Source organism: Macaca fascicularis, chromosome X (assembly GCF_037993035.2).
Source record: "Macaca fascicularis isolate 582-1 chromosome X, T2T-MFA8v1.1".
In the NCBI taxonomy this organism is placed as follows: Eukaryota; Metazoa; Chordata; class Mammalia; order Primates; family Cercopithecidae; genus Macaca; species Macaca fascicularis.
The window spans coordinates 45209897-45228610 of NC_088395.1; the positions used below are offsets into that span (position 1 = coordinate 45209897).

General features: G+C 47.5%; 1 protein-coding gene across 4 annotated transcripts in view; it reads right to left on the reverse strand.

Annotated features, from left to right (window-relative positions):
- DIPK2B (divergent protein kinase domain 2B) overlaps positions 1–18714 on the reverse strand; it is a 54697-nt gene that overhangs the window by 5318 nt on the left and 30665 nt on the right. Inside the window, exons 3-4 of one of the 4 annotated variants that reach the window (XM_065538673.2) lie at positions 4311–4484; positions 331–545 (exon numbers count right to left, since the gene is read on the reverse strand). In XM_065538673.2, coding sequence (XP_065394745.1) covers positions 331–545; positions 4311–4484 — 389 coding nt within the window. Of the gene's footprint in view, positions 1–256; positions 546–4310; positions 4485–18714 lie in introns of all 4 variants that reach the window. The other 3 variants (XM_005593375.5, XM_074029448.1, XM_045383327.3) reach the window with 3 other exon arrangements.

The window sequence follows — 18714 nt, forward strand, 5'->3', positions numbered from 1 at the left end:
GTGCCACTCTGCACAATGCTTCTCATGGACAAGGTCAAATCCACTTCCCCTTTGGAGATGGAGTTAGAGTAGAAATTCAAATAGGAGTGAGGGACATTTTACATGAAATCCAACATTCTCTGAACTTGAGTGGCTCTCACTGTGACACGCGGAGATGGGAAAGGCCCAATAGTGTGACCCCTGACCCACCCTTCCCTAGCTCCTGTCACCCTGACTTCCCCTCTGACAGCTGTTCAGCCAGGCCCATGCTGAGTACCTTCCTGCTTGTCGATGACACCCACTGCACCGGCATCCCGGATGAACAGATGCCCGTTGTTAAAGACGCCGAACATGCCTGCATCAATATGGGTGAAGTAGAAGAAATAGTTCAAATCGTTGCTCCTCAGAGACTCCAGGACACCCAGGAGCTGGTAGGCAAGGTCGGCTGCCTGATCTGGGGGTGCACCATAGAATTCCTGCAGCGGTCTGGTGCTGGTGCTGACGAGGAATCTGCCACAGGAGCCCAGGTACTGGGGCAGCGGCCATCCCTCAGCCCCAGGGAAGATCTGCCAAGCCAGAAGGAGGAGGATTAGAGAGAAAAATCTGGTGACAGCTCTCTATCTATTTATTATCTATCCATCTATCTCTATCATCTATCTATCTATCTATCTATCTATCTATCTATCTATCATCTATCATCTATCTATCATCTATTATACCTCTAACTCTATCTACCTATCTCTATTTATTATCTATCTATCTATCTATCTATCATCTATCAATCTATCTATTATCTATCTATCTATCTATCTATCTATCTATCTATCTATCTATCTATTATCTCTCTATCTCTGTCCCTCACTGCAAGTACAGAAAGATCAGCATCTCAAAACACGTCAGCGAAGAGTCTCTCAACCTTTTTTATACCTCTGGGAACATGGCAGTGCCCCGTCCCTCCTCTTCCCCATGTTTTAATTCTATTACAGATGGGAAGATTCAGAAAAGGAGGCTGCTGTCATTTCTTTGTAGTAGACTGAATTTCTTTCTTTCTTTTTTTTTTTGATACGGAGTCTCGCTCTGTCGCCCAGGCTGGAGTGCAGTGGCCGGATCTCAGCTCACTGCAAGCTCCGCCTCCTGGGTTTACACCATTCTCCTGCCTCAGCCTCCCGAGTAGCTGGGACTACAGGCGCCCGCCACCTCGCCCGGCTAGTTTTTTGTATTTTTTTTAGTAGAGACGGGGTTTCACCGTGTTAGCCAGGATGGTCTCGATCTCCTGACCTCGTGATCCGCCCGTCTCGGCTTCCCAAAGTGCTGGGATTACAGGCTTGAGCCACTGCACCCGGCCGTAGACTGCATTTCAACAGAGTTCCTCCAAGTAGGGTATGAGAATGTTAATGGACTTGCCACAATTTTAGATAGTATCGGGGATTCAGGGAAATATGTTTAAGAGTTGTACAGTTGAAAAAAATAGGATTATTTGAGATTTCACAGATATCACTGCTTAGGAAGAGGCTATGGGAAAAATAATAGAGGATCAACTTAAGTCTGATTTAAAGCAAAACTTTTTTTTTTTAAAGCGACAAGGTTTTGCTCTACCGCCCAAGCTGGAGTGCAGTGGCACGATCATAGTTCACTCAGCCTCAAACTCCTGGGCTCAAGCAATTCTCTCACCTCAGTCTCCTGAGTAGCTAGGACTTCAGGCACGTGCCTCCGTGCCTGGCTACTAAAGAAAAATATTTTTTAAAATAACAGCAACTGGGTACAGTGGCTCACGCCTATAATCCCAGCACTTTGGGAGGCCGACGTGGGTGGATCACTTGAGGACAGGAGTTTGAAGCCAGCTTGGCCAACATGGCGTAACCTTGTCTCTACTAAAAATACAAAAATCAGCCAGGAGTGGTGGCGCATGCCTGTAATCCCAGCTACTCTGGAGGTTGAGGCAGGAAAATCACTTGAACCCAGGAGGCAGAGGCTGCAGTGAGCTGAGATCATGCCACTGCATTCCAGCCTGGGTGACAGAGTGAGACTATGTCTCCAAAATAAATAAATAAATAAATAAATAAATAAATAAATAAATAAATATAAATAAACAGTACAGGTACCTCGTTCTGGGACAGGGCAAAAATCATAAGGGTGGTCTGTGGGTGACTGAAGTTTTGGGAACTACTATACTGGCCTTAAGCCTCTCTCCTGCCAGCCATGCATGAATCTGTCTGGCTGGGGTAGCTACATTCATCGTACAGATGTTCCCCAACTAACTGGAACCTTTCAGACAGCCTAAAACTGGCCTAGGGAAGCATGAAGCCCTGACCTGTCTCCTCTGCCTCCTTGAAAGAGGTCCGAACCTGTGGATTTGTGAGATGAAAAGTGGGGAGGAATCCTGGCTAACCTTTTCTTGACTATTTATTGAAGCAGCTATATCTAGAATGGCTACATCAGCACTTTATTCCTTGTTTTCCTTCTTTAAAAAATAAAGGCATCCCCTTTTCTGATGGTTTTCTGCAGTCCTCTGCCCATTTTAACCCACATAACTGCACTGTGAAGAACCCGTGCCCATTTGAGTTTCCCCTGCCTAGAGGGGACCTGTTTTTTTTTTTTTTTTTTTTTTTTTTTTGACAGAGTCTCTTGCCCAGGCTGGAGTGCAGTGGTGTGATCTTGGCTCACTGCAACCTCCACCTCCCGGGTTCAAGCGATTCTCCTGCCTCAGCCTCTTGAGCAGCTGGGATTACAGGCGCACCCCACTGTGCCTGGCTAATTTTTTTTTGGTAATTTTTAGTAGAAACTGGGTTTCATCTTGTTGGCCAGGCTGGTCTCGAACTCCTGACCTCAGGTGACCCACCCGCCTTGGCCTCCCAAAGTGTTGGGATTACAGGTGTGACCCTCAGCACCTGGCCCGGAGGGGACCTTTCTTACTATGTACCGCAGAGGGAAGTCCTGGGCCTACTGTTGTCTACAGGTGCGGCCACATCGCCATTCCTGGGTTCCATGCCTTGCCCTTCCTGGGCAGAGCCCAGGGCTGAGTCCCAGCCCCATGCTCTCATCCCACGCCTCTCAGGAGCCAGGCCTAGAAGTAGCCAAAGTCTGGGAGAAAAGATCTGTGAGAGTGCAGGACAACTGGCAATTCCTTTTCCTTCTCTAGTATTTCAAAGGCCAATGTCGCCAGGCAGGTTTTAGCGGGAAGAGTGTGGCCTCTGAGGGCCACACTCTGAGGGCAGATGGCTCTGCATTTGGGTTCTGTTGCTGATGTTGGCTAAAAGTGACTTGGGCCGAGTCACTTCACATCTCAGGACTCCACTGAATCTCATCTGGAAAAGGGGACAATAATAATATTCTCAGGGGGTGGCTGTGAGCGCTAAATGAGATGATGTCAAACCTTCAGCACAATGCAGGTGACTGAGTAAATGAGAACTGTTATTATGTGTTCAGTCATCATCCCTTTGGCCAGTGTTTATTAACTGTCTTTGCTGTGGCTTCTTCCTCCTCTACCTGCGCCTTTCCCCCCTCCTCTTCCTTCTCTTTCCTCCTTCCTTTCCCTCTCCTCCTCTCCCGCCTTCCTTCCTCTTCCTTTTCTTAGTCCTCTTCTTCCTCCTTCTCCTCCTCTCCTTCCTCTTCTTCCCTCTTTCTCTCTCTACTCCCCTTCCTTTTCCACCTCCTTTCCCCCACTTTCTAGTTCCCTTTGTGTCCATGATGTGACCCCTGTGTCCTTACCCTTGAGGTCAGGGGTCAGTTGGAGTGATTGGGCTCCACATATTTTATGGGTGTTTGTTTCCATGTTAAGTGTCTGTCTCTACCACTGGACTGGAAGCTGCATGAAGGCAGGAGACACCATACTTGTCTGGTTGACCAGTGTATCTCAAGGCCCTTAATGCATCTTCATTTATTTGACCATTACCCTGTGTATGGACATGTAGGAGTTACTTCCTTTTTTTCCCCCCTCCTTTCCAAGCATAGCTGCAAGGTACATCTCTGGGTGGGTCATTCCTTGGCTATTTCTCCACTTCCTGAGCTTGATCCCATCTGATTGATCTTTGAGGCACAGGTCAAAGTTGGCCTCCTTCACAAAAGCCCTTCAGGGCTGCTCAGGCAGTGAAGGTGGCTACCGTTCCCTCCTATCTCCATCCGCCTCCCAGCTCTGGGCTCCCACACCTGTTTCCTCTACAGCAGCCACAGCACTTTCACACTGCAGAAGCCAACACATGCCAGAAAGGAACTAACACGGGCTAGTGGCCCCAAGACAGGCAGTAAAAGGAGGGAGAGAGCTCAATCCAGGGCGGTTTCTGCAAGTCCAAGATTGACCCCCAACCTAGAGGGCTTGCCAGGTCTTTGCGTACCTGTAGGAGGATGGGGTGTGAGTTGACAGCCAGCGTGTAGAGCAGGCGCAGCTTGTCGCGGTCTGTGAAATGGTCCATGAAGATGCTGCCAGCGTCGGCCACCTCTGCATAGCGCCTGACCACGCGATCCAGGAGTCGCTGCGAAGGGCAGCGCAGGAGCGGACTGGCCAGGCCCTACGCGCAAGTGGGAGAGAGGTGGGAGAAGACAGAGGGATGCTAAGCTCTTGTGGGGGATTAGCAGGAGGGGGAATGGGCAGACCCTGTGTTGGGGGTGAGGGAGACCTTGAGGTTGGGGGGCCAGGTGAGGCGTGGGGGAACGACCTACAGGGGTGGGAGTTGCGGGGTGGGAGGTGTTGGGTAGCTCCGCCCAGGGGGAAGAGGTGGCAGATCCCTGTGGCTGGGGAGAGGAGCCAGAGCACTTCTGCGGGGGCGGGATGGGAGGCCTCCTCCCCCACCACAGGCTACACTGGGGTGGGGCACAGAGACCCAGGGAACAGAGAAGGGAATGCGCTCTCTTGGGCAGCACGGCAGGAGGGCACTCGGCAGGCCGAGGACAGGGTGGGGAAGAGGAAGAATGGGAGAGCCGGTGGACCCCACCTTTCCCCAGCCCTCAGCTGGCCATCTGAGTTTTGCATTGCCTGTGTCTCTACCCACCATTGCCCCCCCACCCTGCCCTTGGAAAGAAGGCTGATCCCAGGTTGAATTCATTCCCTGCCATGGGCTCTTTCGATTCCTTCTGCCATTTGACTTCGATATCACAACTATGAGGCTGCACTTGAGCGTTTTTATATGCACCACTGTGTTCTTGGGATAAGACTTGGAGATACGAACCTAGGCTTTTTTTTTCATGAATGTTTCCAGTAGTTCCTTACAGACTAATACAGATGCCACTAACACCATGCGGGTGTGGTAGTTTGGATCTGTGTCCCTGCCCAAATCTCATGTGGAATTGTAATCCCCAGTGTTGGAGGAGGGGCCTGGTGGAAGGTGATTGGATCATGGGAGCAGATTTTCCCCTTATTGTTATTATGATAAGGAGTGAGTTTTCATCCTTCCTCTTCGCCTTCTGCCATGATTGTAAGTTTCCTGAGGCCTCCCCAGCCATGCTTCCTGTACAGACTGAAGAACTGTGAGCCAATTAAACCTCTTTTCTTTATAAATTACCCAGTCTCAGGTAGTTCTTTTTTTTTTTTTTTTTTTTTTTTGAGACAAAGTTTCACTCTTGTCACCCAGGCTAGAGTATAATGGTGCAATCTCAGCTCACTGCAACCTCCAGCTCCCAGGTTCAAGCCATTCTCTTGCCTCAGCCTCCCAAGTAGCTGGGATTACAGGCATGCACCACCACACCTGGCTAATTTTTTTGTATTTGTAGTAGAGATTGGGTTTCACCATGTTGGCCAGGCTGGTTTCAAACTCCTGATCTCAGGTGAACCACCCACCTTGGCCTCCCGAAGTACTAGGACTACAGGCATGAGCCATGGTGCCTGGCCTCAGGTAGTTCTTTACAGCAGTGTGAGAATAGACTAATACAGATGCTAGAAGACTTCTTGAAAGATAGTGAGTTTAAGCTGAAGCCTGAACCTGCAAAGAGGGTGGAAGAGTATTTCATGCAGAGGGAACAGTATATGCAAAAATGTTGAGAGGAGAGAGAATGTGCTAGAAGCTACAGGTGGTTAGGGCTTTTTGAAGCTAGAGTATCACTAGTGAGAGTGAACAGAGAGGAATCCCAAAATGGAAGACAGATGAAGTCATTTTAAGGAATTTTGATTTTATCTAGAAGGGATAGGGGACCACTGAAGCCTTTAAGCAGATACACATTTTATGCTCAGCTATACGTTTTAGGAAAGCGATTCTGGGTTGTTTTGTGGACAATAGATTCAGAGGAGTGTGGCCAATACTGCTAGTTATTGGCCCCTGCACTTTAGCTAGGCATATGGCCACCCCAAATAAAGATTTCATTCCCAGCTTCCTTTGCAGCTAGGTGTGATAATGTGACTAGGTACCAGTCAATGAGATATAAGTAAAAATTTCTGAGAAGAGTCCTTAAAGGGAGAGGATGTAGCTTTCTTCACTTTTTTCTTCCTGGCTGGAATGTGGAAGTGATGGGTGGTGCTCAGGCAGCCATCTTGGATCAGGGCACACTAAGGGCTGTGAAGCAGCAGAATAAAAGTAGCCTGGATCCCTGACAATCATGGAGCCACTATATTGGCCTTGGACAGCTATGTATCAGTTTCTTTTATGTTTTTTAAAAAGTGTATTTTGGCCAGGCATGGTTGCTCATGCCTGTAATCCCAGCACTTTAGGAGGTCGAGGTAGGCAGACCCCTTGACTCCAGGCATTTGAGACCAGCCTAGGTGACATGGTGAAAGCCTGCCTCTACAAAAAAATACAAAAACTAGCCAGATGTGGTGGTGCATGCCTGTAGACCCAGCTACTTAGGAGGCTGAGGTAGGAGGATCACTTGAGAACAGAAAGTGGAGGTTGCAGTGAGCCATGATTGTGCCACTGCACAGCCTGGGCAACAGAGTGAGACCCTGTTGCAATGAATAAAAGTGTATTTTGATCTTGTTTAAGCCACTGTTACTTGGATTTGTTGTTACATGCAACTGAACTTAATCCTAACTATCACAGGAGGAAATAATGGAGGCAGGAAGGTCAGTTAGGAAGATGCAATGATTGAGGTGTGAGATGAGAGAATGCAAAGACTTGAAGATATCTGTTGGTAGCAGAATATACTAGTCTTAGTGATAAGCTGAATGGTTGGGGGCTGTTGGTGAGAAGAAAGGAGGTGTCAGAGAGAGTACTCAACGTGAGGATGGATAACAAGAATATTTTTTGCTGAGGTGATTTTAAAACATGTTTGCAAACTCTTTGTCACTTCTCCCATCAAGGGATAGAGTCTCATTTCCCTCCCCTGGAATATGGACTGCCTTTGGTGACTCACTTTTGGTGGATAGCACGGTGCAAGAGTGAAGATACAAAACACTGAGCCTAGGTCTTAAAAGGTGATACAGCTTCTACTTGGTTCTCTCTTTGGATGCTTGCTTTTGTACCTAGCCACCATGCTGTAAGGAAGCCCAGGTCACATGGAGAGCCATACGTGGAGATGAAAACCAAGGTCTCCCACTCACTGCAGCAGGGCTGCTAACTGCCAGCCAGCCCCAACTTGCCAGCCATGTGATTGAGCCATCTTGGAAGTGGAACCTCTATGCCCTATAGAACCACCCCAGCTGATGCCACATGGAGCTTGGTGAGCCTTTCCCACCAAGCCCTGCTCAAGTTGCATATTCATGAGCAAAATAAATGATTGCTGTTTTAAGCCACTATGTGTTGAAATGGTTTAATACACAACAATAGATAACTGATATATTTGCTGAGAAGGTTCTGAACCACCTCTTTAACTACAGCAGGAACAGGCTTAAGAGACCATTTGTACTACCCCTTCCCTTTATGATGCAGGCAGCTCCTCCCCAAGGTCCCACTTACAGAGTGAGACCTTTGTCTACTTCTGTTTGGCATGTGCTGGCCATGTGCAAACCCACAATTATATTGGCCAGTGGCAAGCAGAATTGGGAAACCAGCCATTTCCGATAAAATAAGGTTTCATTTCAAACCAGATACACCCATTTTGGGGATTAGCAATTGCTTTGGAGTTTCTAAATCACTTCTCGCATCTGCATACATGGGCAACAGGGCTAACTTACCACCTCCCAGTGAAAAATAAAAAGATAACCAAACCGTGGACCTCTGTTGCCCCTCTCCCTCCCGTGCCTGGTTTCCTCATCCTTGCATTTCCTGTCTGGTGCTATCCCTTGGGAAGCCAGCCGACCAGTCAATGTCTCCATCGACTGGAATTTTGCTTGGCTATGTTGTTACTTGATAGGGGCCTTTGGTTCAGGGTGATACTGAGAGTGGCTGTCACAGTTCTCTACCACAATCCTTAACAGTCTGTAAGACGGTCGATAAAATTTAGCAGACATGTTGCTGTGATGGTTAATTTTGTGTCAACTTGGCTAGGCTGTATTCCCCAGTTATTCAATCGAATGCTAGTCTAGGTGTTGCTGTGAAGGCATTTCATAGATGCGATTAACACCTACAATCAGTTTACTTTAAGTAAAAGAGATTATCTAGGTAATCTGGGCGGGCCTGATCCAATCATTCAAAGCCCTTAAGAGCAAAACGGATTTTTTTAAGGAACAAGGAATTCCATCTGCAAACTACAGCATCAGCTTCTGCCCAAAGGTTTACAGATTGCTAGTATACCATATGGATTTTGGACTTGCCAGTCCCTACAATCATGTAAATCAATTCTTTGAAATAAATCTGGACATGTATATGTATCTCCTACTGGTTCTGTTTCTCTGGTAGGACCCTGCCTGATAACACTAGCTAAAGGAAAAACACTTGTTAATTACAAAAACGGACAGCAACTAAGACTGAAATCTAAGTTTGCTTTCATCTTGGAAGCTTTTAGTGAAATCTGAATAGAGGAGAAGTAACTTCCCCGAGGAGTCATTTGACCTGCGATTGGCTTTCATCCATACCCCGGAGTGTTTGCTCAAAACACATCACCAGCAATCAGCAGTGTCCTCATTTAAAGGGTTCTTACCAGAATGGAAACGTAAAAGATAAATAGTCTTGACAGATGATTTCATGACTGTGATGGAGGTACTTAAAAAGTAAAAGAGATATGCTTTTGTTTCCCTCTAGAAGCTAGAGATAAGACAGTTCATCCATCACTAGCGCAAGAACAGGTTTTCCTTCAGACCAGACCAAAATTTAGAAGTTATGTGGACCTTCGGTAATGTCAGAATTGCCCTAGCTCCTTATCAGGTTCTGTCTCATGGGAAGACCTGTCCAGACGGAGAATCTCGCCAGAAATAGATGACAGTGGGATCACATCTGGATTGGGGTGGGCTGAGCAATGGCCCCATCTAGGGGACCACAGTGTGGTGGAAAGAGCTGGGGCTCTGGAGTAGCCATCAGAGAATATTGTGCAAAGGTAGCCTGTTGCTGGTGGGCCTGTGTGTAGGTGAATTCTGGAGGGTGGCATGGGAGCTGCATGTGAAGGCTTGATGCAGAAGCCTCTTTAGTGACTACTATTTGAAAATGTGGTTGGTATAACACAGTTGGGAGAAGGCTAACACTTTCTGTAAGTTCTAAGTGCTGGGCCCTATGCCAGGCTTTTTCACTGGTGTTATCTCAGCACACACAGGAACTTTAGTTCTCTCTGGCCCTGGTGACAGTCCTGAAAATTTAAAATGATTGATTAAAAAAAGGCTTCAAAAGATTTGTGGAAAACGTGACATTAATTTTCGCAGCCCTGGCAGGTAAATGCAAATGGTAGACAGCGTTATCCAGTGATCTAGTAAAATACTCCCATGTTCCAGATGGCAATAAGGACCGGGAAGGAAGTGGCTTGTTAAAGATCATGCTCCTGGCTGGGTGTGGTGGCTCACATGGATGCAGCTGGAAACCATCATTCTCAGCAAACTAACACAAGAACAGAAAACCAAACACCACATGTTCTCACTCATAAGTGGGAGTTGAACAATGAGAACACATGGACACAGGGAGGGGAACATCACACACAGGGGCCTGTCGGGGGTTGGGGGGCTAGGGGAGAGATAACGTTAGGAGAAATACCGAATGTAGATGACGGGTTGATGGGTGCAGCAAACCAACATGGCACATGTGTACCTATGTAACAAACCTGCATGTTCTGCACATGTATCCCAGAACTTAAAGTGTAATAATAATAGAAAAAATTAAAAGTTAGCTGGGTGTAGTCCCAGCTACTCGGGAGACTGGGGCAAGAGGGTCACTGGAGCCCAGGAGTTCAAGACTGCAGTGAGCCATGGTCGCTCCAATGCTCCTTATTGGTGTCCAAGTTTGCTTTCATACCCAGATTCCAATAGGGTATTACATGGATTTAATGGGGAGAAAGATGGGGGGGAAAAGCCAGTGATTTCAGAATAGGGCAGTGTGTCCCAAACTTGGCTGACAATCCCAGCCTTCAGAATGCTATAAACCTACAGATTCCTAGGTCCCCACCTAGAAATTCTGGAAAGGTAGGTCTGTTGGAGGCTTAGATCTCTGGATTTAGACAGATATCATGAGCTGTTCTTGTTACCAGCCAAGCCTAGGGAACAGAAGGGGAGCAAGGGAGATAAGAAACTGAGATGCAATTCAGCATTTCCATCTCAGGAGCTTTGGAAGAAGTCCCTGGGCAGACTTCTTTCTTTAGCTTAGACACAAATAAAAATGACTGTGCATTCTTGATGGTAAAGACAGCTGGTAATGGCTTCCCCATCACTCCTCAGATGGCTATCATCTGTCCCCAGAAAGGTCTGGCTGGTAAAAGCCCAAAGTTACCCTTTAAAAAGGGATGTGCGCACTGTAATAGGGGTGCTCTAGAAAACCACACAATCTTTAAAACCACCCGAATGAATCTCTCGGGAGGAAATCATAGCTGCTTGAAGGAGATATGGGGTTGCCGACCCCTCACATCACACGGCAGAGCCTACTCCAAGGAAGGATTGAGTGGAAAGAAGAATCAGCAGTGCCAGGTGGCGGCTGGAAAGGCATTGACTGTCTAAGGGCCGTGTACTGACTCCAACTGGCCACTAGCCCCATGCTGCAACTTGGGGTGACAAGAACCAAAGGAGAGCTGGCATCCTAGACACCTCCATTTTTAGACGTCCTATATCGGGTCAGTGAAGATACTGTCACACTACCCATCGTGTGACAATACATAGCTATTTACCATGCTAAAATAGTCCATTTTAGCATGGTAAAAAGAACCAGAGACACTGTTGGAATTCTCTGCTGCTGCTTGTCCAGCTCTCTCTTTGGAATTTCAGCACAAACTTGGTTTACAAACCTCACAGAACATGCATGCAAAAGGCTTGGCCTGGTGAGAGGCACATCCTCTGCATTCAGTACATTGGTACCTATCATTGTCACCATCATGGTTATCAGCATCGACATTGTCACTGCCACGTGCTAGATGTGCCTTCCATACAGAGCCATGGTACTCTCCATGCCCTACGTACCCTTATAGCTGAAGCTTCCCCTTCTATGGCCGCTGCTCAGGGCAGCAGGGCAAGGCCATCTTTGGTGGATAAGGGGTACCTGGTGTGAAAGGCTCTGCTTAATGAGCTGTTGCTAAAGAGTTAAGCCAATTATTCTGATTCCCTTTTGGGATTTTGATTTGGGATCTATCTGAGAAAGAGAGGATAGGGCAGTGCTATGGAAAGAAGCAGAGATGCCATGAGTGAGGGTGATTGGGGGTCCCCATGAAACAGTGACCGAAGCACCAGATGCATGGTCGCTGGATGCCAGGGCTGCCTCGGGTCTTAAAAGCTTCTGTGGGCTCATGGAGTCTTTTTGTCTCCAGGAGAGCCAGGCAGCCCGTCAACCCAGAGAAATGGGCTTTTATTGAGGCATGAGGGAAGGGCAGGGGGTTAGGATTGGAAGTCCTGGGCCTACTGAGACTCAATTCCTGCCTCCGTAAGAGGAGGGATGACAGTGTCTTTTCTCAAACCTCATGGGAATGGCATGGAAGATAATGTGCGTGAACCTCGTTAAAGCATTCACCATCCTGTGCCCCTGTATAGCCGTATTATCCTGAAGCCCATCTTCCATCCTAATTGTGCAACTTGCTTCTGCCTGATTTTTGGCAGTTTCCAAAAGCAAATGTTTCTCAAAAGACAAAGATTCACCACTACTGAACATATTTGAATATTTGCTCAGATAGAAATAAGTGTGTGAAAAAAAGAACATGAACTCCTCTTAGAAAGAAAATCTAAGACCAGAAATGTGGCTTTTCCCAGATTAAAAGTCAGCTTGTCTCAGTAAGAAGGTTTTCCTTGCCAGCTAGATTTGGAAGGCTGAGGGAAATCTTGAACAAATGAATTTTTACTTTGAGTGGACTTACTGTTCTCAAGCTCACCCAGGGAGAAGAAGAGAACGTGCTAACGCTAATAAACCTATGAGTTTCCCTTCTGGTTACACACCCGAACACCATTCACATGATTTAGTTGTTAAATATGCATGTGAAATGGGACTTAGGTTAATCATGCATCATAAGTTAATCAATGCTCTATAATTAAAACAATGTTGATTCAATAACTGTCTCAGCTGTGGATAATTAAACCAAAAGTTACTGAACATTTCTCCAAGCTGTATTGTATTCAAAATAATGAAAACTCTTTTTTGGTTTGTGTCATTAAGAGAAACATCTTGGCTGAGTGCAGTGGCTCATGCCTATATTCCCAGCACTTTGGGAGGCTGAGGTGGGAGGATTGCCTGAGCCCGAGAGTTCCAAACCAGTCTGGGCAACATAGGGAGACCCTGTCTCCACAAAAAAATGAAAAATTAGCTGGGCATGGTGGTGCCACACCTGTAGTCCCAGCTACTTGGGAGGCTGAGGTGAGAGGATCGCTTGAGCCTGGGAGGTTGAGGCTGCGCTGAGCTGTGATTATACCATGCATGGCACTCCAGCCTGGGCAACAAAACAAGACTGTCTCAAAAAAAAAAAAAAAAAAAAAAAAAAAAAAAAGGCAAACATTTCACAATTCTTTTCCTACTACAGTAGATGAATTTTTTTTTTCTTTTATTAAAGGTCTTTCTGATTATTTTCCACTGAAACCCAGACATAGCACAAAGCTTTTTGGTGTGTTAACTTTGGATTCTATAAGTGTCTGGCCACCAGAGTGATTCTTTTTTTTCTTTTTTTTTTTAGATGGAGTCTTTTTGTTTTACACCCAAGCTGGAGTGCAGTGGCGTGATCTTGGTTCACTGCAACCGCAACCTCTGCCTCCCGGGTTCAAGCGATTTTCCTGCCTCAGTCGCCCGACTAGCTAGGATTACAGGCGTGCGCCACCACGCCTGGCTAATTTTTGTGTTTTTAGTAGAGTCAGAGTTTTGCCACTTTGGCCAGGCTGGTCTTGAACTCCTGACCTCAGGTGATCCGCCTGCCTTGGCCTCCCAAACTGCTGGGATTACAGGCGTGAGCCACTGCGCCCGTCCCAGAGTGATTATTTTTGAGAAACCACTTGGGTGATTTAAAAAGTAGACACCTCATAACTCTCAGTCATGTTTATAGGCAAAGCTTACCCTCTTAGCTCACTGTCCCAGGTACTGAAGGAGGGAGGAAAATCTGTTAAGTAGATAGCTCCCAAATCGTTTCAATTTTGCTTTGAAATCCCTAAGATATGGCAGGTTTACGATAGGCCCCTTTCTCCTTTTAGAAGTTTCTGTCTGTTACCGTTGGCCTAGGCTGATCAGTTCAGATTCCCTGACTCTCAGTCACTAAAGGAAGAAAGTTAGATGCAAAGGGTAGAAGCAGAGACAGGAAGGAGCCAAGAGTGGGCATAGAATTTGGAGTTTTCTTTGGATCATCTCAGAATGAATAACATATCCAGGAGGGTTGAATAGATGTTAAAATCACATAAAACAGAGTTGGTGGAGTGGGGTCAGGGATATGAAATGTTTCCCTTGCAGCAGAAAGCCTGTCTTATAGGCCTACAGTTTCTATGGAAGACAGGGTCTCCTAACTCCGGGTGACATCCTTTCCTTGGGCAGAGCTTCTTTTTGTTTAGATTCTTGGTGTTCTGCAGAGGTTCTGGGTTGAGCCCTGATGGGATGTTCTCGCAGGAGCAGAAGGCTTGAGAGAAGTTCTGTTTCATTCCCTGGGGAGAGTCTCCAGGAGAGGAGTCCCAAATGTGGCTTTATCCACTCTCCTGTCTCCCAGCGCCTCCTGGCATGTCTTCTCCCTGTCTCCCCTCTTCAGGCCAACAGTCTGCGTCCCTTCATTCCATCTTGTATTCCCATCGGCCTGTGGAGGGGTCTCTGCTGGATGGATGGACAGCCTTCACCCCAAACTTCAAAGGTGAAAAATTAGATTCAACATCCCCTTTGGGAGGCAGTACAATCCAGTAGTTACAACTATGTCATTGAAAGTCAAGCTGCCTGGGTTCAAATCCCAGCTCTGTCACTTAACAATTGCATGACCTGAGGCAAGTTCTTTAATTTAGCTGTGCCTCAGTTTCCTCACCTATAACTGACAGATAATAATTAAGGGGACCCATAGGACTCATGTTCTGAGCCAGGATATTTTTGAGAGTGAATGGGGGTGGTTTTAAGAATTAAATCAGGACAGCAGGCATCCTGTGGGACTGTCTCAGGCAAACCTAAATTGATGGTTATCCTCATAATTACGGTACCCATCTCATGAGGGCGTTGAGAGGGTCAAGGTTGTGAGAACAGTGTCTGGTACATGGGAAGGGCTCTAGAAGCATTTTCTGTTATCATCTGTCCCAAACGCAACACCCTTTTCTAATTTTTCCATTTCTGTAAGTGACTCCACCATTCTCCCAGTCTTCTGGGTCAGAATATCTGAAGCTATTTTTGACTTCCTTATCTTATTGGCTGATCTCTTGGATCTTTGGCTCCCCATATCAGTTTGCAGTGTCATCATTGTGACCTGTAACATATGCATTGTGTCATGTCCACTTGTGACCTTAGTCACCTCTTCTCCAGCTGGCCCAGGCTGGTTCCTTCCCTTCCTGAGCCCCTGTTCCCTCATCTCTCAGGTGGGGACGATGGTATTTGCCACCAAGGACACCCGCATTGCCAGGCTCTTGCATGGCCTCCGGACATCACAGACACTGTTACTTCCTTCTTGAATTCGCGATAAATATGTCACTGTGCTTTACAGACTGTGGAGTGCTTTGTAAACACAAAAGTACTGTGGAGGGCCAAACAAACAACATCCACATTGTGACAATAACTGACACAGGACAGTCTTGAAATGTGGGGAAAATATTTGGGAAACACTAGTCAGGAAATCATTTCAGGCAGAAGGATTGGGGGGCGAGTGTTATCAACTTCTCAGCCATTTGAAGAGGCCAAATGGACACAAAGCGTTAATCAGACTGGACATTAAGACAGGATAACCCAAGGGTCAGAAGTTGGCCTTGGGAGGCCGGGCGTGGTGGCTCACGTCTGTAATCCCAGCACTTTGGGAGGCTGAGGCAGGCAGATCACTTGAGGTCAGGAGTTCGAAACCAACCTGGCCAACATGGTGAAACCCTGTCTCTACTAAAAATGCAAAAATCAGCCGGGCGTGGTGGTGAGCGCCTGTAATCCTAGCTACTCAGGAGGCTGAGGCAGGAGAATCACTTGAACCTGGGAGACAGAGGTCACAGTGAGCTAAGATTGTGCCACTGCACTCCAGCCTGGGTGACAGAGCAAGACTTCGTCTCAAAAAAAAAAAAAAAAAAAAAAAAAAAACCAAAGTGTTGACCTTGGCATCCAGAAAGAGGATGCCCCAGCCCATGACCTCCAGCACTGTGGCCCAGGGACAGGTGGCCAGCCCGTCCCTGGCTGACTCCCGTCTTAGATCAGCACCCACCCACCAGCCTTCTGACTACTCGGAAGCTTGCCTTCGTGCAGAGAGAAGTGCATTCCACTGTATGGGAGAGTGACACTTTGTAAATACCATTTCAATTGCTGGTTCTGTGACTTGGCCAGTGTGAATTGGCTTCTTTTAGGGTGTGCTGGGAAGACCACCAAATGTGAGCTCTAAGAGAGCAGGGACTTTGTCTGTCTTGCTCACCTCTGTGTCCCTAGCACCTTGTAGAAAGTTCATACTCAATACAGTGTTGTTCAATCAGAGGAGGAATGATTGAAACCCCAACTCTGGACTGTGGTGAATTTACCAGGGTAAATGCCAGCCTGAGACACCCTTTGGGAGCCAACAGAAAGGGTGGCTTTTCTGGAGACACACCCATGTGTTACTGCAGAGTACAGCCTTTGAAATGATGACAATGAAAACCAGTTGCTAACATTATTGCATGCTTGCCTGCTCTGTTTTCAGGCCCGGTGCTCTGTGCCTTGCATGTGGTGCTTTGGTTAGTTCTCACACTTCCACGAGGGCAGGCACTGTGCTCGCCTGCAATGAGAATTCTGTGTGCCTGGAAACTAAGCAATACATCCAGGGCTTTGTACATGGGGGTGGAGCCAGGATTTGAACCCACGCCTGCCTGAGTCCCAGCCCAGGTCATACTGTCTTCTGGGGCATTGAACCTGCAGCCTCCTTGTTGGGTCTTCTCTCTCTGGCACTGTCAGGTGGTCTGTGCCTCCAGCGCAGGCAGCGGATCTCATGTGCTCTCATCTTTCCAGGAACCCTGGGCATCATCCGGCCTATGGCAGGTGTCACGAGTCTTGGATGTGCCCTCCCTTTCCCTCTTTCTCCAGTAGCCTGTGTGAGCGTGGCCTTGCCCTACTTTTGCCATAAAAGTTCAGCACCATTTTCCTGACCCCGCTCTGAACCCTTGCCAGTCCCTGCGTACCATGTTTAGACCCATTTCTGAAAAGATCCACTGTCTTCGAGTCATTTTTCTTTAGAAATGGAAATTCTCAGTCCCTGCCCCAGACCTGCTGAATTAGAATCTCTAGGGCGAGTGTGCCAACAACCCTTTCTGGGGATTCTGGTGCCTGCCCAAGTTTGAGAACCACTGTCCTATAGAATGAAGTTTAGCTCCCCACCCCCAGCCCTTGCCCGACCCACCGCTCTCTGACACTCTAATGGAGGGCCGTGACACTTGCTCTTCCCACAGTCACGCCTTATTCTCACTTCCACGTCTTTGCCTGTGGAAGATCCATCATGGACATTTTCCCTGTCCCATCCTTCCTCTCCCAGTTTAGGCCACACCTCCTCCAGGCAGATTTCCTGGCCCTTCCAGCTCTCATTTTCTTCCTTCTTTTGCATTCTGTGCTACACAGGCCTCGTGCTATGCACGTCGGGTCTCTCCTTAGCTGTTCAGTGCACAGGAACTTTGAATAATCATACCTTGGTAATCATACCTCTGCCTCAGCAAATAGTAGTGGGTGGGTACCTAAGAGGTCCTTAGTAAGCAAATCTTGTCCACACACTGATTGGTGCGCTGCAGTGCACTTACTCGGGGTGTGTGCCCCAACCCACAATTCCTGAGAGGCTGACTTAGGCAGCTGGTGGTTTGTCCAGGAACAGTACAAGAGGTAATGCTGGAGGAGCAGGGAGCATGACTAACAGAGAGATCCAGTCTGCTGAGAGATAATGGAGCAGACACCCAGAAGGCAGCAGAGATGAGAAGCAATGCAGGTCTGGAGCCAGATAGGAACTTACAATTTCTTTCTTACCAGGAGGGCTGGATGGATGTACTTCCGACAGAATAAACCCCTTTTTCACTTTAATTTCTGAGGAGGTTTCTGATCCTTGCAACTACTGATCCCTGATTAAGATACAAGCAAATGGTTGCTTTGAGGGACATGTGTTGTCTTGGTTAAGTAGGCGACCATCTTAGCTGAATACCACACAGTGTCGTGCATGGTATCTATGTAGCAGTAGCCCTAGTCAAGGTTACTTCCCTTGCCCACCTGTGCCCCTTGCTGTCAAACCTTTGGCAGCCAGAGGCTCACTTAGTAGTGAGCGTGGCCTCCTCTTCCATTGGGTAGCCCACACCTTGGATGACTCCTCTGGTGGAGGTGGTAGCTAACTTTCCCTTCCTATTAAAGACGCTTTCTTTCCTCTCACCTCCCACTTTGTCCACCATCTTCTTCCATTCCAGGGCCTCTGGAAACTTGTCACTGAAGCGTTTGTGGGTTGCTCAAAGATTTTCACTGTGGCAGATGAAATAATCATCCTGGCAGGCAATTGAGCTAATAGCCGGGGCGAGCAGGGCAGCTGAGGCAGAGTAAAACACATTATTTCATGGTCTGTCATTTCGATTCAGGTGTGCTAAAGCTCATCATAATTCTCCACTGGGCCATTTCTTTTTTACGGGCTGTTGGTTTTCTTTTTTCTTCTTCTTTCTTAAATCAAAATACAGGAAACCAAGTGCTTCTGACAACTCATTCGTGCATCCAAAGCTTGCAGAAATATCCATAGGAGCCCAGTGGCTTCTGCTGTGCAAAGGTCCTGTTGGCCCAGGAGGCTCAGGCAGAATTCTGATTGTCAGGAAAACCCTCACGCTTGCCTGAGAGCAGGCGCTGCCAGGCTTCTAGTTCCCCCCAGCCCTTCTGTTGAGATTGCATCACCTGTATGAGTCAGGGTTCAATCAGAGACAGGAGCACCAGGAGATTGTTTCAGTTTTATAGGGTTTTGACTTTATACAGTCATGGGAGCTGGCTAAGCAGTCTCTGTAGGGCTGCTGTCCTCCCATCTGATGTTGGAGCTTGAAGTCCACTGGGCAGACAGTTGGGAAGGGAAGATAGATGCAAAGTGGGGGAAGACCAAGGACAAGATTGAACCCATAGCGCAAGCTGGAGCCCACGAGGACTGACTGAAACCATGTCAGTTCTTGTTGCCTTGACCTTGGTGGTGTGGTGGCCTGCAGAGGCTGGAGTCCTGTAGTAT